The sequence below is a fragment of the Pongo abelii genome, chromosome 1, assembly GCF_028885655.2.
Source record: "Pongo abelii isolate AG06213 chromosome 1, NHGRI_mPonAbe1-v2.0_pri, whole genome shotgun sequence".
Taxonomy (NCBI): domain Eukaryota; kingdom Metazoa; phylum Chordata; class Mammalia; order Primates; family Hominidae; genus Pongo; species Pongo abelii.
The window spans coordinates 217232397-217258823 of record NC_071985.2 but is presented as its reverse complement, the minus strand read 5'-3'; the positions used below and the strand labels follow the sequence as shown (position 1 = coordinate 217258823).

At 49.5% G+C, this 26427-nt stretch overlaps 1 protein-coding gene across 1 annotated transcript; it reads right to left on the bottom strand.

Moving 5' to 3' along the window:
* Positions 1 to 1831: 1831 nt before the first annotated feature.
* LOC103889028 (rootletin-like) lies at positions 1832 to 24880 on the bottom strand. Its single transcript, XM_054556382.2, has 10 exons — positions 24273 to 24880; positions 23976 to 24072; positions 23231 to 23314; positions 22633 to 22866; positions 21691 to 21890; positions 16641 to 16823; positions 15324 to 15468; positions 14532 to 14678; positions 13958 to 14188; positions 1832 to 7806 (listed from the first exon to the last, which is right to left on the bottom strand). The coding sequence occupies exons 1-9, from the start codon at positions 24287 to 24289 to the stop codon at positions 14162 to 14164; spliced, it is 1134 nt and encodes a 377-aa protein (XP_054412357.1). The 5' UTR covers positions 24290 to 24880; the 3' UTR covers positions 1832 to 7806; positions 13958 to 14161.
* Between the last annotated feature and the right edge of the window lie 1547 nt (positions 24881 to 26427).

Below are 26427 nucleotides of genomic sequence, written 5' to 3'. Positions count from 1 at the left end.
GACGTGTGGCCACAGACTGTTGTTCACCTGAGCATCACTCAGATGAGGCACTAGCAGATGCACGTTGCATTGTTTGCCCTTAATGACCTTTCTCTGGAGTCAGGTAAGTACCCAGAAGAGGTCATCGTGGTAGGGAGGAGGAGGTGGCACAGTTGATGACACAGCCCTCAGGAATCTAGCCTGAAAAGCACCTTGTGGGGTCTGGGGCAGGAGCAAGGGACAGCTTGGTGCTGTCCATCACCAACTGGAATCCCAGCTGGAAAAAACTCATTACAGGACCAGAATCTCCAGGAAAACTCAATCCCAAACCAGGCATCACTTCAATTACACCCCTGACTGGAGTTTACAAACTGGTGGGTGGATGGTAGAAGATGGCTGCTTTTCTGGGGGGGTATGCTAGACCTCACTTGCCGTCTGCACAATAGAATTTGGATGCACTGAGAGGTGTGGCAGATAGACTCCCAGGTGGTCACTGTGATCTCCACCTGCTGTTCACAGCCTTGTGTACTCCCTGCCCCTTAAGATGGCCTAGACCTGTGACTGCTAACCAGTAGAGTGCCACAAAGGTGACAATATGTTATTTTCATGGTTACGTTATGTAAGACTGCAACATCCGCCTTGCTGAGAAATTCTCTTGCTGGCTTTGAAGAAGGAAGCTGTCATGTTGTGTGAGCTGCCCTTGGGAGAGGGTCAGGTGGCCAGGAACTGAGGGTAGCCTCTGTCTGACAGCCAACAAGAAACTGAAGCTCAGTCCAGCAGTCTGCAAGAAAGCAAATGCTGCCAGCAACCACACAAGCTTGGAGGCTGATCACTCCCAGGTAAGCCTTCAGGTGAGACCCCAGGCCTGACCAACACTGACTGCAGCCTTGCAGAGGACCAGCTAAGCTGTGCCCAGACTGTCCCATAGGAACAGATGGTAAATAATACATTTTATTAAGTCGCTAAGTTTGTGGTAAGGTTATGCAGCAATAGATAACCAATACAAAGGTGAGCAAGGGTGTTTGAGGTGGGAATCAGTGTGGAAAAGAGAGAATCTGGATAGACTTAATAGCTGTAGGGCCTTGGGAGGTCCCTTACGATGCTCCTTTGGGCACTCCTGTTGCCTTTAAGTAATGCTTATTGTTTATTGCTAAAGTAATGCTTAACTCTCTGCTAGGCACTTTTCTATGCACTTATAAAACTCATTGCGTCATCTCTACAACCCTATGAGGTAAGGACTTGTTGTTTTGTGTTTTGAGACAGTCTCGCTCTGTGGCCCAGGCTGGAATGCAGTGGCATGATCTCGGCTCACTGCAACCTCTGCCTCCTGCGTTCAAGCAGTTCTTCTGCCTCAGCCTCCGAGTAGCTGTGATTACAGACGTGTGCCAGTAGTAGTTCTGGCTAATTTTTTGGATTTTTAGTAGAGACGGGGTTTCATCGTGTTGGCCAGGCTGGTCTCAAATTCCTGACCTCAAGTGATCAGCCTGCCTTGGCCTCCTAAAGTGCTGGGATTACAGGTGTGAGCCACCGCACCTGGCCAGTAAGTACTTGTTTTAGTCTATTTGGGACTATGACAGAATAACATAGCCTGGGTAGTTTATAAACAGAAGAAATTTTTTGCTCACAGTTCTGGAGGCTGGGAAGTCCAAGGCACCAGCAGATTCGGTGTCTGGTAAGGCTGTCTTTTTGCTGTAATCTCACATGGTAGAAGGGGCAATAGAGTACTCTGGGGACTTTTTTTTTTTTAAAGAGATGGAGTCTTGCTATATTGACCAGGCTGATCTCAAACTCCTGGCCTCAAGTGATCCTCCTGCTTTGGCCACCCAAAATGCTGGGCGTGAGCCCCCACATGGGGATGGCGCTGCCTTTTTTTTTTTTAAAGAAAATTTTGCTCTTATTGCCCAGGCTGGAGTGTAATGGTGTGATCTTGGCTCACTACAACCTCCGCCTGTTGGGTTCAAGCAGTTCTCCTGCCTTAGCCTCCCAAGTAGCTGGGACTACAGGCACACGCCACCACGCCCAGCTAATTTTTGTATTTTTAGTCAGGATGGTGTTTCACCATATTGGCCAGGCTGGTCTCGAATTCCTGACCTCGTGATCCGCCTGCCTCAGCCTCCCAGAGTGCTGGGATTATAGGTGTGAGCCACCACACCTGGCCAGGGCTTCCTTATAAGGGCAATACTGTTTGTGAGGGCTCTACGCTTATGACATAATTACCTTCCAAAGACCTCACCTCCAAATACCATCATACTAGGGATTAGGTTTCAGTATGAATTTGGAGGTGGGGGTGGACACAAATGTTTATAGCAGTACTCATTCCTGTTTTGAAAATGAGAAATGCAGAGAAATTATATAATTTGTTCAAAGTCACATGGTTGGTAAGTGGCAGAGCTGGGATTTGAACCCAGGCAGTCTGGCTCCAGCATCCATGCTTTTAGTCAGGGTGGCTACTTCTTTGGAGCAGTGCTCCCTGCAAAGCCTGGCACATAAGACCCCCTTAATATATGAAAAGTCCCATTCCCTCCGCATGGCTTATGAAAGCCGTAGCAAATAGGAATGACAGGCGAAGGGTGGGGCTTTATTTCACTGGTGATTGAAAGCTACTGAAATGCACCATGGGCACACAGTAGGTACTTAATAGTTGTTGATTTCTATGAGCTGGGAGTGAGAAAGATACCATGCTCTGTGGACTGAGTGGACTGGAGTAGAGAAAAGACCAATTTTTCTTCACTGCAGCTTAAATGTTGACAGATACTGTTGGTTTTTTTTTTTTAGCCAACCATACAAAGCCTGTAAGTAAGTACTTTATTTATTTGCATTTTTATTTTTTTTTGAGACAGATTTTCACTCTTGTTGCCCAGGCTAGAGTGCAATGGTGCAATCTCAGCTCACTGCAACCTCCACCTCCCAGGTTTAAGCGATTCTCCTGCCTCAGCCTCCCAAGTAGCTGGGATTACAGGCTCCCGCCACCATGCCTGGCTAATTTTTATATTTTTAGTAGAGACTGGGTTTCATCCTGTTGGCCAGGCTGGTCTCAAACTCCTGACCTCAGGTGATCCGCCTACCTCAGCCTCCCAAAGTGCTGGGATTACAGGCATGAGCCACCACACCCAACCAAAATGACCTGCATTTGTCATCTCCGCTTCTGTGGTCAGGAATCTGGTGCAGCTCAGCTGGGTCACAGGCCTCTCACAGGCTGCAGTCAAAGTGTCAGCCGAGGCCGCACTGTCATCTTAAGGCCCAGCAGGGAAAGGGTTTGCTTCCAAGCTCGCTCACGTGGTTTCGGGCATGATTCTGTTCCTCGTGGCTGTTGGACAGAGGTCACTCATTTTCTTTCTACATAGGCCTCTGCATAGTTCACGTGTTTGCAGTTGCTTCATCGAAGCCAGCAAACGTGATTGTGGCAAGATAGCAGTCATAGTTTTAATTCCAGAAACGATCCCATCCCTTGGCTGGGTCTTCTGAGTAAAAGTCACAAGTCGTGTCCACACTAAGTGGAGGGTGTGGATACCAGGAGGCAAGGATCATTGAGAGCCATCTTAGAAGTCTACCTGGCCGGGTGCGGTGGCTCATGCCTGTAATCCCAGCACTCTGAGAGGCTGAGGTGGGCCGATCACGAGGTCAACAGATGGAGACCATCCGGGCCAACAAGGTGAAACCCCGTCTCTTCTAAAAATTAGCTGGGTGTGGTGGCATGCGCCTGTAGTCCCAGCTACTTGGGAGGCTGAGGCAGGAGAATCACTTGAACCCAGGAGGCAGAGGTTGCAGTGAGCTGAGATCATGCTACTGCACTCCAGCCTGGCAACAAAGCAAGACTTTGTCTCAAAACAAAACAAGTCTACCCGTGTATTAGCTTGCTAGGGCTGCTGTAGCAAGTGACCACACACTGGGTGGTTTAAACCACCTGAATGTATTTATTCTCTCCCAGTTCTAGAGGCTGGACATCTGAAATCAAGATGCCTGTAGGGCCATGCTCCTTCCAGAGGGTCTAGGCCAGAATCCTTGCCACTTCCGGCTTCTGGTGGCCCCGAGCATTCCTTGGTGTGTGGCAGCATCACGCCCATCTCTGCCTCTTCCCTGTGTTTCCATGTGTGTCCTCTCCTTTCCTTATTAGGATGCTCATCATTGGATTTAGGCCCCACCCTAAATCCAGGAGGATATTATCTGCAAATGCCCTATTTCCAAATAAGGTCACATTCACAGGTATTGGGGGTTAGGACTTGAACATACTTTTTTGGGAGACACAGTTCACCCACTACGTCTACCTGCTACAAGGCCCATCAGTAAGGGATGGATTATATAAATTTAGGCACATCTGGTGGAATACTAGATCTCTGGGGAAAACAGTGAAAAAGAAGCTCTTTATATATTTATAAGGAATAAGGGATAGTCCCTAAACTATCAAGGACAGGTAGCAAGGTACAGAAGAAAGTGTATATATAATATGTTCTCTTTCGCATTAAAAAAATGGGAAGGGAGGCCGGGTGTGGTGGCACACGCCTGTGGTCCTAGCTCCTCGGGAGGCTGAGGCAGAAGAATCGCTTGAACCTGGGAGGCCGAGGTTGCAGTGAGCTGAGATTGTGCCACTGCACTCCCGCAAGGGTGACAGAGCAAGATTCCATCTCAAAAAATAAATAAAAAGGCCGAGTGTGGAGGTCACACCTGTAATCCCAGCACTTTGGGAGGCTGAGGCGGGCAGATCACCTGAGGTCAGGAGTTCTAGACCAGTCTGGCCAACATGGTGAAACCCTGTCTCTACTAAAAATACAAAAATTAGCCAGGCATGATGGTGGGCACCTGTAATCACAGCTGTTTGGGAGGCTGAGGCAGGAGAATCACTTGAACTTGAGAGGTGGAGGTTGCAGTGAGCCAAGATCATGCCATTGCACTCCAGCCTGGGTGACAAGAGGAAGACTTGATCTAAAACATCCCTGGAAGGATTCACAGGAAGCAGCATCCCACAGATTGCCTACAGGGTGAGACTGGGAGACAGAAATGGAAGAGATGCCTATTTTAACTTTACAATTTTCTGTACTATTTTTTTTTTTTTTTAAATAGAGACGGGGCCCTCTTTTGCCCAGGCTGGTCTCGAACTCCAGGGCTCACGCCTGGCCCTATTTGAATTTTGAACCATGTAAATATACCATCTTTTCAGAGAAAAATAAAATCTGGCTGGGCGCAGTGGCTCACACCTGTGATTCCAGCACTTTGGGAGGCTGGGGTGGGTAGACTGCTTGAGCCCAGGGGTTCAAGACCAGCCTGGCCAACATGGCGAAACCCCATCTCTACCAAAAAAATGCAAAAGTTATCCGAACATGTTGACATCCGCCTGTAGTTCCAGCTCTTTGAAAGGCTGAGGTAGGAGGAGCGCTTGAACTCGGGAGGTGAACTGATTGCTCTATCAAATGTGAACAGTAGAATCAGTCATCCTCATGGTGATCCTCACCATTGTTTGTGAAAACAGCATTTCTTCCTCAGTTTGTGCATGATTTATTTAACCCTTTTCAAGATGTTTTTGAAATAAGGTGGGTTTCAGTTTTAGGATTATAACTGATGCTGCAGTCTCTACCATAGTTGTACGCATATCTTTGGTCACTCCTGCAGATATTTCTGTAGTGTAGAGAATGGGATGTGCCATATTTAATTACAGCATTTATTTAATGCTTCTAATTTGAGTACATTCTGCAAATTTATCTTCCACGGGAATGGTAACAGATCATATTCCAATTTGTTTCCTAATTCTATCAATGTCCCTTTTGTCATTTGCTTGCCAGCACAACAAACGTTCTACACATTGATGTATGATATTCCACTGTGGGGAGAGGCACCCTCCTGGCTTAACTGAAGGGATGTACAACAGAAGGACATGGTGGATGTCACACAGAGATTATGTGGCATAGGATGAGCTGCTAAACTTCTAGCATATTTTAAAGTCCAACATCTGTAATTGTTTTTCGTGGTGACCAAGTGTCATGGGTCTGGAGAAGACAGGCCACAGTGACCTCTTTGAAAGCTTTCTGTCAAGTCTCTTATCCAAGGGGAGCAAAATCACAAAGGTCCCAGGTGATTTTTTTCTTTTCCTCTTTCCTCTTTTCTTCGTAAATCTTGGTTTTGCTTTTATTTGACGAAAACAATCTGATGTCTGTTCTCCCTTCTATACAATGGTAAATTAGCATGCAAATAGCTATCCCTTTATTATTGTTTGATAGATTTTTAAGTGGCTATGTCCGTAAAAATTAGCCCACCTGAGATACATCACTGGAGCCAACAGAACCCTGCACCCAACAGGCACCTTGTGCAGACCTGGACCCTTACAGCTATTGGTTCATATTCCTTTGGTTCTTCTAATGAATATCATGAGTAGAAACTGAGCTCTTTGGCTTTTACCCACTACTATGACTATAGTACATTTTCTCTCACTCGTTTCTCTCATTTTTGTATCATGATTTTCTGCCATTGGGCATCAGTGTGGGTTCCTGGTTTTGATATTATGGAGTGAACCTCTGGGATTGTTTTATGACTCTGTAACAGTCGGTATTCTTCTGTTGATGAAGATTTGTGTTGTACCCAGTTTTTCCTTAGTATAAAAAGGAGGTTAATAAGAACATTTTTGGTAGAAGCCTTGTTGGATGTATTGTTCATTTTACAGGAGTAGTCAATAAATGTAAGCGTGCTTCTTTATCAGGTAGGCTTAACTCAATGAGAAACTGCCAATTATTAGAACAGCTGTTGTGCTAAGTTGCAGTCTAACTAACATCACACAGCAATATGAAGAAGCGGGAGAGGCAACAACTTTCATAATCAGTTTTTCTATGTTTCCCTTCATTTTCTTGTGAACGCTTAATGGCATCTTTGAAGGTGGCAGTGGTCACACCAAGTGTCACCACCAGCCTATTCAAGTCTTGCCACAGAGCCATGGAGTTATACACCAGGACAGCCCTGCCAAGTCTCAGGCTCATAAACACCAGGCAGGAATAGATGCCTATGAAATGAGAAGGATCAGGTGATCCCTCCCTCTCTTGCCATGTCTGTGCCTCTCTTTGCAGCTGCCATGTCGCTAAAAACAATCATTCACACTTATTTTGTCAAAGATAAATCAGACATTAGTCAAATCGATGAAAACCAATTTTATTCAGTAACTACTGACCGTAGAGGAAGGGGCTGAGTTCCGTTTGCCTTTGTGTGGAGGTGATGGCATTCTAATCGGAGAGTGAGGTAGGGGAGAGGGCAGGGGGCAGGGCACAAGGGAAACATTACAAAAGATTGCTCATTTTAAATGTCTGCCTCATCAGGACAGCTGTGTCTGCCAGCTGGCAATATTAGAAGTTAGGATTCTAACCTCCCACAGAGACTGGAAGACAGAGGCTCAGTCCTTCCTGAGGACTACACCTCAAAGTAATGGCTTTCAGATCCTGGGCAAAGACACACTGAAGTCCCTAGGAGATACACACATATATCAAAGGGATGGAGGAAGGATTCCCTTCTTAGTAAGTGCCATAAGAAAGAAAGATCCTGAAACTACCATCATCAGCAAGTATTGGCTGGACTAAAGTAAGTTCCCCAGGCAGCCTTGAGCTTTCCTAGGTAGGCATTGTCATGGGAGCCTAGGGTCATTCGTGAGACATGGTCTTATGCTACTAGAAGCCATGATAGATTCTGATCATCCCTTAGCACAGAGGTTTAAACTCGGTCGTTGTGTGCTGAGTTTGGTGGTTCTCACTCTCTCTCCCCATTCCATTGTCAGGATTTTACTGGACTCTGTTAGATGGACAAGGCCACAGGCCATTTTCAATGCCTTTCAAGCAGCCGAGGCATATCTATTGAGACCTAAATGAAAATAAAGAAAACCATGAGATTGAGAGGGGGCCCCACAATAGGTATCCATTACCCATATTCAAAGAGATAGACAAAAATATTTCTAGGCTTTGTCAAAATGGAAAGTGACTTATGCAGCCAGGATGAAATTCAAACTTACATTACCAAAGTATAGAGCTTATTGATATTTTGTAAAAGAAAGTCATGGCAAAATGACAATCCACAAGTGGCAACGGTAGATAGGGGTAGGGAGAAACTCTGTAAGGTCAAAATTATTCTCGCTTTAAATGAAACTCCTACATGTTGCTACTGTAAGGGAACGGAAGCCAATGTTACGCTCGACTATACTAATTGTCATGGGATAAACAGGCAGGATATGATGCTACATTTATTAGTCACTTCTACTGAGAGTATTTGTGAAAATTAATTTTTGTGTCAATTTGCCTGGGTTGGGGGTGCCCAGACATTTGGTTAGATATTATTTCTCACTGTCTTTGAGGGTGTTTCTGGAAGAGATTGACATTTGAATCAGTCAACTGAGTGAAGCAGATTGCCCTCCCGAGTGTGAGTGGGCCTCATCCAACCCATGGATGGCTTGAATAAGATGATGGGTTAAGAAAGGTTTCTGCTCCACTGTCTTTGAGCTGGGACATCAGTCTTCTGCCTTAAGCCTTGGACTTGGTCTTGAACTATATTCGACTCTCCTAGGTATAGAGCTTACTCAGAGTAGAACTTGGGCTTCTCTGCTTCTGTGTGTGTCTCTGTGTGTGTGTGTGTGTATCTTGTCCTCTGGAGAACTCAGACTAATATAGTATTATATGCCAGTTGCCGGTTTTTGTCTCTATGCTTTTGAAAGGTGTAAAATAAATAAATAAAACAAAACCCTGGAGGGTTCTCAAAGAAGAACAGTAAGGATTAGTAGAAGTTTTAAACTTCTAGGAAAACCCCTAAGCACAGCTTTTGTTAAAACTATCTTCAAGAAAATAAAGGGTGTTGGAAAATTATTGTTGCCTTAATGTTTTCTAAGCAAAGGCATGATCAATCCAGGAGAAATATACTTAGCTTTTTTAAAGTTAATTTTTACGTTTTAATAATTCATATACAATCTTAAGAACTCAGAAAAAGAGAGGTCCCTTGTACGCCTTACTCTGTTTCCTCCAATGGTAACATCTTGGTAATATTTCCAAAATGGTAATATTTTCAAATAGTGGCTGGGCATGGTGGCTCACGCCTGTAATCCCAGCACTTTGGGAAGCCGAAGTGGGCAGATCATGAGGTCAGGAGATTGAGACCATCCTGGCTAACACAGTGAAACCCCATGTCTACTAAAAATATAAAAAATTAGCCGGGCGTGGTGGCGGGCACCTCTAGTCCCAGCTACTCAGGAGGCTGAGGCAGGAGAATGGTGCAAACCTGGGAGATGGAGGTTGCAGTGAGCCAAGATCGCGCCACTGCACTCCAGCCTGGGTAACAGAGGAAGACTCCGTCTCAAAAAAATGAATGTATAAATAAATAAAATTTGCAAATATTGCAAATGTATTGCAAATGCCACAGTACCAGGAGACTGACATTGATACAAGCAAGGTACAGAACATTTCCATCAACACTGGGATTCATCATGTTGCCTTTTTATAGTCACCACCCCTTCTATTCAGTGCTGCTCCTCCTTCCCTCCTTAACCTCTGGCAACTACTAATCTATTCCCCATTCCTATAATTTATTCATTTCAAGAATGTTACTTAAATGGAATCCTACATGTAACCTTTGGGATTACCCTTTGTCCACTCACCATAATTCTGTGGAGATTCATCCAGGTCATTGTGGGTATCAATAGTTTGTTGTTTTTTTAAAAAAAATTATTGAAGACTATTTGATGCTGTGGATCTATACCACAGTTTGTTTAACCATTCACCTCATGAAAGTCGTGTATACATTGTTTCCCCGGTTTTGGCTATTAAAAACAAGGCTGCTATAAACTTGAAGTACGTGGGTTTTGTGTGAACATAAGATTCTATTTCTCTGTGTTAAATGCAGGGAATGCAATTCCAAGGTGGTATGGTAGTTGTACATAGAATTTTAAAAGTAAAAACTATACAGATATTCTCCAGAGTGGGCTGTAGTCTTTTACATCCCCACCAGCAATGTATGAGTGATCCAGCTTTCTCTGAATCCTTGACAGCACTTGATGTGGTCACACTTTTATTTTGGCCATTCTGATAGGTATGTAGCAATTTCTCATTGTTTTAATTACTAAATCACCAGTGGCTAAGAATGTTCTGATTTCAACATATGAATTTGGGGGGGCTGGGCAATGCAGCCCATAACATTGTGTATTCTGGTGTGGTTGGGTGTTCTAAAATTGCCAGTTTAAGTCCCACTGGTTGATCGTGTTGTTGGGTTCTTCTATATTCTTGATTTTCTGTCTGGTTGTTGTATAAATTGTTGAGAAAGGGGGGGACATTGAAGCACACAGCTCTTTTTGTGGATTTGTCTAGTTCTCTGTTAAGTACTTTCAGTTGTTCTTGCATAGACATTTATGAATTTGTCGGGGGAGGAGTTGGTGGATTGGTCCTTTCCACATTATATAACCTCCCTCTCTGTCACTGATTAGTTTCTTTGTTCTGAAATATACTATATCTGGCATTAATATAGCCAATCTTGCTTTCCTTTGGCTAAGGTTAGCATGATATATCTTTTCCCATCCTTTTGATTTCAACTTGCCTGTATCATCATATTTGAAGTTAGTCTCTTTGTAGCCAGTATGTAGTTGGTTCATGTCCATTAACCTACTCTGCCAGTCTGTGTCTTGCAACTGGTGTACTTAGGCCACTGATATTTAATGTGATGATTGACATGGTAGGGCTTAAGTCTGCCATTTTATTTTTCCTTTTCTGTTTGTCCTCCCTGGTTTCATTTTCTGGATATGCTTTCTTTTTCTTACCTTCCTGTCATGACTTGAGCATCTTTGAGAATGGTGTTTTGCCTTATCCATAGTGCTTTTGAGTATATCTGTTTCTATAGCCCTCTTGGTTTTTCCAGACATTTGTATATCTGTGCATCTATATCTTACCACACAGTATACTGGTGTCATTGTTTTACCAATTTGAGTGAATGACAGACGAGTTACCTCCCTTGTAGGTCTCTTTACCCTCCCAGTTTATAACCGTTTCAAACTTTTTTTTATGGAAAGTTAGAACCTCATCGAATGGTGCTATGATTTTTTTCTGAAACCGTCAAGCATAGTTTAGAAAACCCAAGACGAGAAGGAAGCCCTATTTTTCTGTTTTCTTTCTTTCTTTCCGATGTCCCAAGGTTCCTTCTTTAATCATTTCCTTTATGTCTAGAGAACTCCCCTTAGCCTTTCTTTTAGGGTAGAACTGCTGGTCAGAGATGTCCTTAGCTTTTCTTAATCTGAAACTGTTTTGATCTTCCCCTTAATCCCTGAAAGATGTTTCTGCTGGAGAGAGGAGTCTGGGCTGACAATTTTATTTCACGGCTTGAAAAGCACTGCACAACCTTCTGCCTCCGTGGTTTCTGATGAGAAATCCATCATCATCGGAATTGTTTTTCCTTTCTAGGTAAGGTGTCACCTTTCTCTGTTGCTTTCAATATATTTTGTCTTTAGTTTCCAACATTTTATTTTTTCACGTGTCTTGCCATAGACCTCTTCGGATTTTATCCTATTTGGGGTCCTCACAGCTTCTTAAGCCTATAGGTTTATGTCTCTTGCCAACTCTGGGAAGCTTTTAGCCATTTACTTCTTTATGTTTTTTTCAGCCTTGTCCTCTTCCTCTTCCCCTTCCAGACATAGATGACAACATGAAAGTGAGACCTTTTGAGGTAGTTTCACAGGTCCCTGAGGTTCTATTCACTTTCTCCCCGAGTCTATTTTTTCCGTTAAGATTGTGTAATTTCTACTTTTTCATCTGCAGTGGATGGATTTCTTTGCTCTGCACCATCCATTCTGCTGTTGAGCCTATGTGCCGGACTTTTTATTTTGGTTGTTGTATTTTTCCACTTTTAACACTTCATGTGGTTCTCCTTTAAGTCTTATATTTATTTGCTAAGACTTTCTACTTGTCCATTTATTTCAAGTGTGCGCATAATTACTTGCTAAATCATTTTTATCAGGCTTGCTTACTTTAAGATCTTTGTCAGACAATCCCAGCACTTCTCTCACCTTATTGCCAGTGTGTACTTGCTGCCTATTTTCATTCAGTATGAGATTTTCCTGGTTCTTGGTATGATGAATGATTTTCAATGGAAACTTGGACTTTTGGGTATTATGTTATCAGACTGTCAATTTTGTTGAAACCTTCTGTTTTAACTACCTTTTTCTGAGTCTGCTTCTGCAGGGGAAGGGGAGTGGTGCCATCTCATTGTAGCCAGGTGTGTGTAGAAATCCAGGTTTCTCATCTGACCCATCTCTGTTGACACCCTGAGTGGAGGGCCTGAGAGGAAAGAGCCTGCGAATCAGGCCCCTCGACTTGGGTGAAGGGCAGGCAGGGAGGGTCCCATGGCTCCTGGGAGGAGCCAAAGGGTGGATCGCCTGTCAAAGCCAAGAGCCCTGATGGCCGGCGCCAGGGAAAAGGCCCTGAGGCGGGGTCACAGCCCTGGAGGGGTGGCGTCCACACTCCTGCGCAGCGCAGGGTGCCTGGGACTCTCAAAACCCGCTGGCTGCTGCACCTTCTGGGACCGGGAGAGTGTAAGCCAGGTGAATCCCGCACACAGGCACGTAGTTCTGGAACCGGATACCCCATGGGCCGCACGCTCCAGCGCCTCCACCTGCCACTGGGCCTCCCGTCGGGCCTGCTCCAGCTCCTGCTCTCGCCCGCTCAGCTGCTGGGAGAGCTGGCCCCCACCCAGAGACTGAGCAGCATTCCCAGCATCCCCCAGCTTGTTAATCGTGCAGCACCCCAACTCTGGGCATAACCCAGTCCTGGCACAAGGCCTGGGTTCGAGCCCAGGGTCTGCCCTGATGTGCTATATGTACTTGGGCAAGTCATGACCTTCTCTAGATCTGCAATGCATGTGTGTACAAAAATGAGGGCCCGGCCAGACACGGTGGTGCACGCCTATAATCCCAGCACTTTGGCAGGTGGGTCACTTGAGGTCACGAGTTCAAAACCAGCCTGGCCAAGGTGGTGAAACTCTGTCTCTACTAAAAATACAAAATTAGCCGGGCATGGTGATGCATGCCTGTAGTCCCTGCTACTTGGGACGCTGAGGCAGGCGAACAGCTTAAACCACAGAGGCGGAGGTTGCAGTGAGCCAAGATCGTGCCACTGCATTCCAGCCTGGGCAACAGAGCAAGACTCTGTCTCAAAAACAACAACAACAACAACAACAAAAAACAACAAAAAAGAGGGCCCTCACTCAGCTTTGGGAGTAACAGAACCCTTGTATTACCCTAAGCAGAGAAGCTGAATATATAAAACAGACCCAAGTGCAGCTGCTCAGCAGGCCTCAAGGTGGAGACCTGCACCCTGCTTCCTGCACCCCCTGCCCCATCCTCTAGAGGCCCCTCCCGGAAACCCAGGCACTCCAGGATAGACACTGCATGAAGTTCCCTGGATCCCTGAAACCCTAAGGTCTCTTCCAGATGTGATGTTCCCAAAAGTCTAAGATTTCAATTCTAAAAAGTCTTGACCTATTATTAATCTTTATCATTAGTATTATTTTTTTTGAGATGGAGTCTCGCTCTGTTGCTCAGGCTGGAGTGCAGTGGCACGATCTTGGCTCACTGCAACCTCTGCCTCCCGGGTTCAAGTGATTCTCCTGCCTCAGCCTCCTGAGTAGCTAGGACTACAGGCACGTGCCACCACGCCCAGCTAATTTTTTGTAGAGATAGGGTTTCACCGTGTTAGCCAGGATGGTCTTGATCTCCGGACCTCAGGTGATCCACCCGCCTCGGCTTCCCAAAGTGCTGGGATTATAGGCGTGAGCCACTGCGCCCAGCTAGCCCCATGTTATAAATGGGGCAACTGAGGTATGGGGAGGTTGGGCAGCTTGTCCAAGGTCCCCAGCTAGCAGAAGCGGGGCTGGATTTAACCCAGAAGCAGGCTCCAGTGCCTGTGACTTAACCCAGTACTGGATGCAGGGGGCTGGGAGCCCGGCCTGCCCCACATGCTCTCCACACCACCCCACACACAGCTTGGCTCACCTGCGCTAGCTGCTCCTGCAGCTGGCTGCGCTCACAGCGCAGCATGGGGAGCTACTGCTCCAGCGCCTCCTGGGCCTGCTCCGCCACTTGTAGGGAGCCCTCCAGGCTCTGCCGCGCCACCTCCTGCTCCAACCGCAGCTCCTCCAGCCGCTCCTGCTCTTCCCGCACCACTGTGGCCTCCTGCTCCACCTGCCGCTGCCAGCCCTACAGGGCAGCCTTTTCTTCCTCCAGCTGGGGGCCGGGTAGGAGTGGGGCCTCATGAGCAGGGCATCCCTCCCAGGACCAGGACTCCTCCTCCACCCACCTACCAGCCACAATAGCCCAGGGGAGGCTCCCAGGGAATGAGGGACAGTGTCCTTTGGTGTGTGGGACACTGGGGAGGGGTAGATGAGGAGGGCCCATGGAACTTCTGTGATTTGATGCCTAGAGAGGATAGACAGACGGAGACAGACAGAGAACCAGAGACAGAAAGGGAGGCAGGGGCCAAGACAGGTGCAGGGCTGGGCCCGGGGTGCCTCACTGAGTGGGGAGGACAGGTGGGCAAGGCAGGTGGGCCCGCAGGTGCACAGTGTACCTGGGCGACAAGGCGGTTCAGATCCAACTTGTCCTGAGCAAGGCTCTCGTTGAGGGCGCTCAGCTTGGACAGGGAGTCCTGCAGGGAGGCCTTCTCTGCCCTCAGCTTGGTCATGGAGAGCTTGAGCTCCACGCGGCCAGCCTCAGCCTGCAGGGTCAGGCCCCGAGAGATGAGGAAAGGGAGAAAGGTCAGGAGGAGGCGAGGAGGCACAAGAAGAGACTCAGAGAGATGGACCCTCGGAGACGGGAGGGGAGACAAGGAGGGGACAGAGTGTGAGATGGAAAAAAAAATCACCGCAGAAAGCCTGCTGCTTATGGAGCCATTTAAAAGCCACGCATCGCAGGGCTGTGCAAAAATAGCTCAAGCTGCAGGGCAGAGCCATAGTTCAGAGGATCCCCTGAGTAGGGTCTAGGGACAGCACTGCTCAGAGCCCAGTCTGCAGCGGACAGGGCAGGACCCTGCCAAGGACTCTCTGGGCTGTGGCCCCAACTCTCAGACCCCAGAAGCTAAGTTTCAGGCACTGGATGATCCTGAGCTACAGGCACTGCCCCCAGGAGCATCCAGAACATCAGGGATATGACCATAAAGAGGTCAATCCACTTATGGCTGGGACCAGAGGTCCAGAGTTCTGTGGCCTGTGACAAAGAACAGCCTGTATCCAGAAAGAAGGGGTCAGTCTGTGACCAGGCTCAGAAGTCTGCCTGACACTAGGACCAGTCCCTGCCAGAGTGAGAAGGCTTGGGGCTGGGGGTCAGAGGTAGGTTTGTGGTTGTGCAGCAAACAGGGACCCACCTTGGTCAGCGCCTCGGACACCTCGGCCTTCTCGGCCTGTAGCATGTCCCGTTGCAGCGTGGCGCGGCTCAGCGCCTCCCTCACCTCCACCAGCTCCTTGGCCAGGACTGAGTGCTTCCTTTCCAGCTGCTCTAGTTGTCTATGGCTGCGGGACAGAGGGCGGGTGAGTGGCCCATGTCACTTTCCTGCCCTGAACCTCCTGTAGCCAGCGAGACGCTGGGCTGGGGACCAGGCCTGAGGCAGGAGTTTGGAGAGAAAGAGCCTGAGCCACAGGGCAACCAAGCCCACTACGGCTTAGCTCCATGACCCTGGGCCTCCGTTTTCACATCTGCAAAATGAGGTAACACCTAACTTGTCACATTGTTTCTTTGTTTTTTTGAGACAGAGTCTCGCTCTGTCGCTCAGGCTGGAGTACTGTGGTGTGATCTCCGATCACTGCAACCTCCGCCTCCTGGGTTCAAACCATTCTCCTGCCTCAGCCTCTTGAGTAGCTGGGATTACAGGCATGCACCACCACACCTGGCTAATTTTTGTAGTTTTAGTACAGATGAGGTTTCCCCATGTTGACCCGGCTGGTCTCGAACTCCTGACCTCAGGCGATTTGCCTGCCTTGGCCTCCCAAAGTGCTGGGATTACAGGCATGAGCCACCGCGCCCAGCCTGTTTTAAGGATACAAACTTCATATGCGCTTAAAATAGTGCCTGACACATCTCCCCAAGGGTCTTCAGAAACAAGAATAATATGCTCCACCACGGTCTACTAAACATCATCGATCACCTCCCAGAGAGGTAAGCAGCGCAGTGGTGAAGAGGTTAACTCTGAAGGCAGAATGTCTGGGTTCAAATCCTGGCTGTTCTGCTAACTAGTTGTGTGACCTGGGGCAAGCGACACGGCTTCTCTGTGCCTCAGTTTACCATCCACAAAATGGAGATAACAGCTTCTACATCACAGAGTTATCATGGAGTTAAATGAGAGAACTGAATTGCTTAAAATGGTATCTGGCACTTAGTGAAATTAGTAAGGATATTATGATCATAACAATTTTAAAAATACTATCAATATTACTGTTATTTTAATTATTCTTGTTATTATCATCCAAGTTCTACCTTTTAACTAGTTCTCTAACCCCAGGTAAGTGACGACACCTCCCTGAGCCCCAGTTTCCTGAAATGGGTCTGGTTAAAAAACCCGACATCAGAGGTGTCCAGAAGGTAGGAGGCCCAGGACCCAGTGGGTGCTCCCTAACCCCCAGGGGCACTGTCAGGGGACCTGAGGCACATTTGAAGGGCCCTGGAAGGGTGGCGAGATGCTGCTCACCTGTGCTCAAGCTCCCAGCGCACCCGCACACCATCCTGCACTGCGTCCTCCTGCTCTTCCTCTGGCTGGTCCTGCTGGCACCGCAGCTCCTCCTGGGCAGCCTGCAGCTTCTCCCGCTCCTGCCGCAGCTCCTCGGCCTGCTGCTGGGCCACCTGCAGGCTGTGGGCCAGGTTGCTCTTCTCCCTTCAGGACAAGGGGAGGGGGAGCAGAGGGGATGCTGGGGCTGCTCTCTCCAGGGAAGGTGGCTGGCTGCTCCTCTAGGCATGAGCTACATCCTCCAGTCTTCCAAGGCACCTGCCTCCAGGAAGCCTTCCCTGACCACCCTGTCCATGGCTGACTCATTTCACTCACACCCGCCAGCAGAAGAACCTGGCTTTCCTTCTCCCCAGCCCGCCCACTTGGAGTGGATGGAGGTGCTGGCATGATCTCTAAGCACCCTACCAGGTAGAAGAGGCCAGGCTAGGCTCCTGGGACACATGGGCAATTCTGCCACCAGCTCTGCTAGGTCATGTGACCAGGAAATGCCCCCTAGAACACCCCATGCCCCTCAATTCTGGGAAGCCTGATAGAGCTGAGTCTGCAGATCCCACAGCTTCCTGCTACACAGGCACATGGTGTCCACAGCAGGGGAGGGAGGAGAAGGCAACCACTGGGAACCCAAAGACTTGCCATGAGCTGCCACTTTCCCCACTGGCAGTAGGTGCAAAAAACTTCACGACGTGATTTTCTTTTTCTTTTTTTTTTTTTGAGACGGAGTCTCACTCTGTCACCCAGGCGTGATCTCGGCTCACTGCAAGCTCCGCCTCCCAGGTTCACGCCATTCTCCTGCCTCAGCCTCCTGAGTAGCTGGGACTACAGGCGCCTGCCACCACGCCCGGCTAATTTTTTGTGTTATTAGTAGAGACAGGTTTTCACCATGTTAGCCAGGATGGTCTTGATCTCCTGACCTCGTGATCTGCCCGCCTCGGCCTCCCAAAGTGCTGGGATTAAAGGTGTGAGCCATCGCATCCAGCAATTTTTTTTTTTTTTTTTTTTTTTTTTTTAGACAGAGTCTTACTCTGTCGTCCAGGCTGGAGTGCAGTGACACAATCTTGGCTTGCTGCAACCTCCATCTCCAGAGTGCAAGCGATTCTCCTGCCTCAGCCTCCCGAGTAGCTGGGATTACAGGCAGCTATCACCACGCGCAGCTAATTTTTGCATTTTTAGTTAGAAGCAGGGTTTCACCATATCGGCCAGGCTGGTCTCAAACTCCTGACCTCAAGTGATCTGCCTGCCTCGGCATCCCAAAGTGCTAGGAATACAGGCGTGAGCCTCCACACCCGGCCCTAATTTTTTTATTTTTATTTTTTTATTTTGTACTTTTATTTTTATTCATTTATTTTTTTGACACTCTTGTTGCCCAGGCTGGAGTGCAATGGCGTGATCTCGGTTCACCCCAAACTCTGCCTCCCATGTTCAAGCAATTCTCCTTTCTCAGCCTCCCAAGTAGCTGGGATTACAGGCATGCACCACCACGGATGGCTAATTTTGTATTTTTAGTAGAGACAGGGTTTCTCCATGTTGGTCAGGCTGGTCTCGAACTCCCGAACTCAGGTGGACCTCCTGCCTCGGCCTCCCAAAGTGCTGGGATTACAGGTGTGAGCCACTGTGCCCGGCCAATTTTTTAAATGTTTAGTACAGATGGGGTTTCGCCATGTTGGCCAGGCTGGGCTCAAACTCTTGACCTCAAGTGACCCACCCGCCTTGGTCTCCCAAAGTGCTGGGATTACAGGCGTGAGACACTGTGCCCAGTTGACAACATGCTGTTAAGTAAAACACACCCAGCCTGAATTTTCATTTTTTTAAATTTTTAATTAAATTTTAATAGAGCCAGGCACAGTGGCTTATGCCTGTAATCCCAGCAATTTGGGAGGCTGAGGTGGGAGGAGTGTTTGAAGCTAGGAGTTCAAGACCAGCGTGGGCAACATAGTGAGACCCCCATCTCTACATTTTGCAGAATGCGAAATGGGATGTTTGCTGTGAACACAACTACTTAAAAAGACCTTCTCCTTTCCAGGCGTGGAAAGCCTTGGTTTACTCTCACATGGACCTGAATTCCAATTCCCACCCTGCCACCCCCAGCCACACATGCTGTATGAGACTGAGCAAGTCTCTCAAGCTTACAACAACAGAGTTCCGAATTGCATGAGTTTGACAGGAAGACTAAATCACAGACTACATAAAAAACACTCGGCCAAGAGCCTGGCACACAGTAGGTGTGCAGGAAACGTTTGCTATCTCACTGCCAGGAAACACAATGGGAAGGAAAACCAGTGCCCTAAATGAATTAGGATGGGCAGATGCGGCTGTGAGAAGGTGCTGTCTTTTTATTTCTATTTTTCAAATTTTTCATTAGATGGTTACATTTATGAAGAGAAAAACCAAACAACAAAATATCAAAAACAACCTCGCAGCTAAGTGGATAATTTCTTGTCTTAAAAACCTTCAAGGTGCCAAGAACGGTGGCTCATGCCTGTAATCCAGCACTTTGGGAGGCTGAGGTGGGTGAATCACCTGAGGTCAGGAGTTTGACACCTGCCTAGCCAACATGGTGGAACCCCATCTCTACTAAAAATATAAAAATTAGCCAGGCATGCTGGTGAGCATCTGCAATCACAGCTACCAGGGAGGCTGAGGCAAGAGAATTGCTTGAACCCGGGAGGCGGAGGTTGCAGTGAGCCAAGATCGTGCCATGGGCAACAAGACTGCAGAAAAAAAAAAAAAAGAAGTGGATAATTTCTTGTCTTAAAAATCTTCAAGGTGCCTGGCGTGATGGCTCACACCCATAATCCCAGTACTTTGGGAGGCCGAGATGGGTGATCATTTGAGCTCAGGAGTTAGAGATCAGCCTGGGCAACATGGCAAAACGCCATCTCTACAAAAAACAGAAAAATTAGCCAGGCGTGGTGGTGTGTGCCTGTAGTCCCAGCTACTCAGGAGGCTGAGGTGGGAGGATCACTTAAGCCTAGGAGATGGAGGTTGCAGTGAACTGAGATTGCACCACAGTACTCCAGCCTGGGTGACAGAATGAGACCCTCTCTCAAATTAAAAGAAAAAAAAATCTTCAAGGCTAGGCATGGTGGCTTATGTCTGTAATCTCAGCATTTTGGGAGGCCGAGGCAGGGGAATTGCTTGAGGCCAGGAGTTTGAGACCATCCTGAGCAACACAGCAAGACCCCATCTCTGAAAAAAAAAAAAAAAAAAACAAAAACTCCAAGAAATACAGTCCAGAATAGTGCTGTCGATAGAACTCTCTGAGATGACAGAAATGTTCTATGGCCATATATGGTTGACGAGTGCTTGAAATGTGGCTAGGGCAACTAAAGAACTGAATTTTCTTTTTCTTTTTCTTTTTTTTTTTTGAGATGGAGTCTCGATCTGTCACCCAGGCGGGAGTACAGTGGCACGATCTGCAAGCTCACTGCAAGCTTCGCCTCCCAGGTTCACACCATTGTCCCGCCTCAGCCTCCCGAGTAGCTGGGACTACAGGCGCCTGCCACCACGCCCGGCTAATTTTGTTTTTGTATTTTTAGTAGAGACGGGGTTTCACCATGTTAGCCAGGATGGTCTCAATCTCCTGACGTCGTGATCCGCCCACCTCGGCCTCCCCAAGTGCTGGGATTACAGGTGTGAGCCACTGCACCCAGCCTTGTTTGTTTGTTTGTTTGTTTTTGAGACGGAGTCTCACTACGTCTTCCAGCCTGGAGTGCAGTGGTGTGATCCTGGCTCATTGCAACCTCCGCCTCCGGGGTTCAAGTGATTCTCCCACCTCAGCCTCCCAAGTAGCTGGGATTACAGGAGCATACCACCATGCCTGGTTAATTTTTGTATTTTTAGTAGAAACAGGGTTTCACCATGTTGGCCAGCCAGCTGGGTGTGAGCCACCACACCCAGACTGAATTTCCACTTTTTCAAATTTTTAATTAAATTTTAACAGAGCCAGGTATAGTGGCTTGTGCCTGTAATCCCAGCAAGTTGGGAGGCTGAGGTGGGAGGAGTGTTTGAAGCTAGGAGTTCAAGACCAGCATGAGCAACATAGTGAGACCCCCATCTCTACAAAAAATTTAGAAATGTTGGGGGCTTGCCTAGTATCCTCGGGGCTGAGATCAGAGTTACCCAGGAATCCAGGGAGGTGAGGGCTCAGAGGGTGGTGAGGGCACAGAGGAAGGGAGTGGAAACCTAACTCTCAGGCTTCGGTCCCATATCCTTCCCCAGACCAGGCCCAGGCCCTGGCCCCCAACTAGGGGCAGTTGGGAGGTAGAGGTGGGAGGACCGCTTGAGTCTGGGAGTTCTGGGCTACAGTGAGCTGTAAGGGACAAATTGTGCCCCAGCCTGGGAAACAGAGCAAGAGCGTGACTCAAAACAAAGCAAAACAAAACAAAACTGAATACTAAAAAATAAATGTTGGGCGGGCGCGGTGGCTCATGCCTGTAATCCCAGCACTTTGAGAGACGGAGGGGGGTGGATCACGAGGTCAGGAGTTCAAGATCAGCCTGGCCAAGATGGTGAAACCCAGTCTCTACTAAAAATACAAAAAAAAAAATTAGCCGGGAGTGGCAGTGGGCACCTGTAATCCCAGCTACTTGGGAGGTTGAGGTGAGAAATGCTTACAGCTCAGAGGCGGAGGTTGCAGTGAGCTGAGATCGCGTCACAGTACTCCAGCCCGGGTGACAGAGTGAAACTCCGTCTCAAAAAAAAAAAAAAAAAAAAAAAATTAGCCGGTCGTGGTAGCAGGGGCCTATAGTCCCAGCTACTAGGGAGGCTGAGGCAGGAGAATGGCGTGAACCTGGGAGGCGGAGCTTGCAGTGAGCCGAGATCGTGCCACTGCACTTCATCCTGGGTGACACAGCGAGACTGCATCTTAAAAATAAATAAATAAATAAACGTTAATAGGCACATGCAGCTAGTGGCGACCATATTAGTGCAGAGCCACACGCATAAGGCTCCACTGGTGTTATGCCCAGCCGCCGACTTATTCTTCAGCACCCTCCAGCTCAGACCTCCCCGGCACCTTCTCAGGAGCTTGTTGGCGCTCCGCAGCCGCTGCACCTCGCGCTGGGCGTCCTCGTGGGCCTGCATGGTGCCGTCGGTCTTGTCCCGCAGGCGCTGCAGCTGTTCCTCTAGGGCCCGCCGCTCACTCTCGCTGTCGCTAAGCTGCTTCCGCAGGGTACCCAGCAGGTCCTGGCTTGCCTCATAGCGCCCACGCATGTCCTGGGGCGCGGGGATCACAGAGTCTAGGGGGGTCCTTTGAGGCCTCCAGAGCCACCTACTCTCTTCTGGTTCCAGGGATACACACTAGCCTACGCTAGGCGGGGTCCAGGGCCTGGACCTGGCCTGGGGCAGGATAGGGGCCTAGGCCTAAGAGCCAGGCTTCCGCTCCCCTCCTATGTGCTCTCACCACCCTCTGAGCCCTCACCTCCCTGGGGTCCCGGACAACTATCAAAGCCCCCCGGATGCCAGACAAACCCCCAGGCACACTCGTCTCCCGGGTTCTGACCCCACCCCCAGGGCTCCCAGGCTCCCCCCCCTTGCATCCCGGTTCCACTCACAATCCTCCCTACCCTGGCTCTGCCCTCGTTCCCAAGCTCTCATCCCAGGCTCTGATTCCCCTTGTTAGACCTTTTCCCTGGGTCCTGGCTCTGTATGACCAGGGACCTGTCTCCCTCTCTACCAGGACCCTAACACTGCCGCAGCCTCCTCCCTCCACCAGCTGCCCAAGCGCCCACCCCCAGCTACCCAAGCACCCCCACTTCTGGGCTCGGCTTCACCGCAGAGCTCTCGGCCACCTCCTTGGGGGTCCTGACACCCTTAGACACTTTCTCAGGGCTCTGGCTGCACCCCAGGGCGCTCAGACTCCTCCCCCGGACCCGCCCCCACCCCGCCCCCACCCAGAGGGCGCGAGCCCCTCCCCCGGGCCTCTGGCTGCGCCCAGAACGCTCAAGCCCCTTCCTACCTGGACCTGCAGCTGGCGCTTGTGCAGGGCGGAGTGGATCAGGGCGAGCGTGGAGGAGTCTGAGCAGGCCGGGGAGGGGCCTCGGCGGGGTGAACGGCCTCGGCCCGGCGTGGAGCGCCGCGGTGGGGACGGGGTCAGCTGGCCCGAGAGCCCCCGCAGGCTGCCCTCGGACGCATCCGCGGTGCGCTCGGAGCCGCTCAGCTGGACGCTGCTCTCAGTGTCCGACAGGACGGACTGAGGGTAGGGGAGGCAGGCAGAAGGAGGCCTCAGAGTTAGGAACCGCGGTGTTAGCTGGCAAAGACGCCCAGGCGAGGCTGGGGACCGGCTCATCCCAAATGCTTCCTCTTATAAGAAGCCTTCCTGATTTCACCTCCTCCACTAGCTCAGTTCTCTGCTCACAGGTGGGCTCCGAAAGGGCCATGCCTCCCCTCTAAGTCTGGGGGCTCCCCAGGGCAGAGGCCGGGGGTGCTGAGCAGCTACAGCCTGGGTCCCAGGCCCCCACCCATTTGCAGTTCGGTCCCAGGCCACCGAAAGGCGTGGCAGGGGAGCCCAGGACTGCCTGGCAGTGCCCTGTCTTCCTACCTCTTTGGGCTCACACCTGTGCCAGGTCCCTTAGGCTCTGCTGTAGCCCCTCTCTGTCCTCTGTCTCCAGGGCCGCCTGCTCCTGTAGCCACAGGGATTCCTGGAGTGTAGTTAGGGAGACGAAGGGTGGTCCAGGTTCTGTCTTATCTGAAACCTCCCCTTCCCCTCCCTCCCTGGTCCAACACTGACCAGGTGGCCTCTGAAGCTATGTCCATAGGCCAGCCACCTGGTAGACCCCACAGCAGGCCCGAGGCCGTCAATGAACAGACCAGGCACAGAGAACATCTGTGTCCTGCCCCAGTTCACACAGTCCTTTGGAGGAGAGCCGGACCTAGAACCCAGGCCAGGCACCACACAGAGGGATGACCAAACCAGGCTGTACCCTGGGGGAGTGAGTGTCCCACTGGTGGGGGTGGGCAGCTGGGATTCCAGAGGCAGCATCTGACCTGGAGAGCACGGATGGGAGTTCAAGTCCCGACTCTCCCGCTTACTGGCTCTGAGACTGGACAAGCATTTCCCCTCTTGGGCCTCAGTTTTCCCATCTGTGTCATGAGGATTATGCTACAGGGCTGCTGGGAGGAAGAAATGGGATGGAGGAGGTGAGTGTGCCTACCACGAAGACTGCACACCTGTGAGGGCTGAACCTGAGGGTGAGTGGAATGCTGGGGGTGGCCCAGGCAGCCCAGCCCTAAGCCTGCATCCATGGATCTGGCCGGTACCCCATCCCACCCTGCCCCATCTCAGGGGCAGCTGCAGCTCACCAGGGCCTCAAGCTTCTCGGTGAGGTCCTTGTTGACCTGATCCTTCTCCAGATTCTGCTTCTGAAGACGCTCCACTGCCAGGGCCAGCTCTGTCACTCTGGAGTTGGGGGAGCAACAGAGGTGAATAGACGACCACCCCTGCCTCTCAAATCCACTAGCTCTGTGTCCACCATGCTTCTCCAAACCCAAGGCAGGGACCCTAACATCCACCTCCCTGACCTTAGGCAAGTCCCGGCTCCTCTCCAGACCTCACACTTCTCATCTGTGAAATGGGAATGAGGTTGCCACCAGCTTTACCTCATGGGAAAGCACATGAGGACTTGTCCAGGTGGCAGGAGTAAGGGGCACAAGTTCTTTCTTTGTTGTTTTCTTTTGAGACGGAGTTTCGCTCTGTCATCCAGACTGGAATACACTGATGTGATCTTGGCTCACTGCAACCTCCACATCCTGGGTTCAAGCGATTCTCCTGTCTCAGCCTCCCTCGTAGCTGGGATTACAGGCACGCACCACCACACATGGCTAATTTTTGTATTTTTAGTAGAGACAGGGTTTCACCTGTTGGGCAGGCTGGTCTTGAGCTCCTGACCTCAGGTAATACCCCACCTTGGCCTCCCAAAGTGCTGGGATTACAGGTGTGAGCCACCGCACCCAGCCACAAGTTCTGTCACTGGAGGCTAAGCTGTTTATGATATACACTGGGCAAGTGCCTCGGAAACTCAGTGGGGTGCCTGAGAAGACTGGCTGAGCTCACAGAGGAAGGCCCTGCCCCTAGTGAACAGATGCTCCCTTCTCCCCAACTCTCCAGTTTTACCTTCTGCAGGGACGCCTGCCTCGTGCGGCACCCACCAGGTAACCACCTGGCACTGAGGTCAGCCTTGTCCAGGTCGATTTGCATCTGCTGCTGGGCCAGGTCCTTCTAGTGGAGCACTTTGTCCCGCAGCTGCTCCTCCAGCTGGGCCTGCAGCAGGGCCTGCTTCTCCAGGGCTGCCTCCACCCGGCTCTCTGCCAGCCGTAGGCCCATGCTAAGTCCCAGGCCCACCTCCTGGACAGCTCCCCTTCCAGCCGCTGCAGGTCCCTTGGGAAGAGAGCACAGGATGGGGATGGGATGGGGCTCGCTCCCAACTACAAATTAAAACTACGCTGAGGCCAGGCGTGGTGGTTCACACCTATAATCCCAGCATTTTGGGAGGCCGAGGTGGGCAGATTACCTGAGATCAGGAGTTCGAGACCAGCCTGGGAACCCCGTCTCTACTAAAAATACAAAAAGTTAGCCAGGCGTGCTGGTGCACTCCTGTATTCCCAGATACTTGGGAGGCTGAAGTGGGAGGCTCACTTGAGCCTGGGAGGTCAAGCCTAACATGAGTTGTGACTGTGCCACTGCACTCCAGCCTGGGTGACAGAGAGAGACTGTCTCAAAAAAAAAAAAAAGTATTTTAAGTCCATAATACAGGTTAAATCCTTTCCTTTCCTTTCCTGAATGAACTGTACCACTGGTTATCCAATAGTAAGGAGGGCAAGTGCCTCATTGTAGAATTCTAATTAATATACACAGGAGTGACTAAATGAGAAGCTCACAGTTTTGTAGCCTCTGATGAGTGGGTTGGATCTTGAAAAGAGAGACAGCAGGCATAGAGGCATCCTGATGGAAGAATACATTCTACTTATGGAGTCTTGAGGAAAAAAAAAAAAAAAAAAACCAAGCAGAAGAACCTGAATCTGACCTAGCTTTAGATCCAACATCCAATTGACAGGAAATACATGGGATAAAGAAACATGTTAATTGACACCATAAGGATGCAACCAGCAAAATACAGACCATGAGAATCTCCAAGGACAATTGGCCCAGTTTCCTGAACAAATAATTTAAAAGGGACTTAAAAGACAAAGCAGGGGCCAGGCACAGTGGCTCACTCTTGTAATCCCAGCACTTTGGGAGACCAAGGTAGGTGGATCACCTGAGGTCAAGACCAGCCTGGCCAACATGGTGAAGCCCCCATCTCTACTAAAACTACAAAAGTTAGCTGGGCGTGGTGGCGCATTCCTGTAATCCCAGCTACTCAAGAGGCTGAAGCCATAAATTGCTGAACCCAGGAGGCAGAGGTTGTAGTGAGCCAAGATCCTGCCATTGCACTCCAGCCTGGGCAACAAAGCGAGACTCCATCTCAAAAAAAAAAAAAAAAAAAAAAAAAAAAAGACAAAGCAACCATTCACGTTTTGTGAATGTCTATGGATCCGGAATCAAACAAATTGTAAAGAAAAAACTAAAGCAAGACTATCTGTGACTTTTTTTTTTTTGAGACAGAGTTTCACTCTGTCACTCAGGCTGGAGTACAGTGGTGTGATCTCGACTCACTGAAACCTCCGCCTCCTGGGTTCAAGTGAGTCTGGTGCCTCAGCCTCCCCAGTAGCTGGGATTACAGGCATGTGTCACCACACCTGGATAATTTTTGTA

Excerpts from the sequence above, each read along its gene's own strand:
- LOC103889028 (XM_054556382.2), bottom strand. Across the intron at positions 21,891-22,632 it reads AGCGCCAGCTGCAGGTCCAG|GACATGCGTGGGCGCTATGA; the intron begins GTAGGAAGGGGC and ends CCCGCGCCCCAG. Across the intron at positions 14,189-14,531 it reads TGAACCGCCTTGTCGCCCAG|CTGGAGGAAGAAAAGGCTGC; the intron begins GTACACTGTGCA and ends CCCGGCCCCCAG.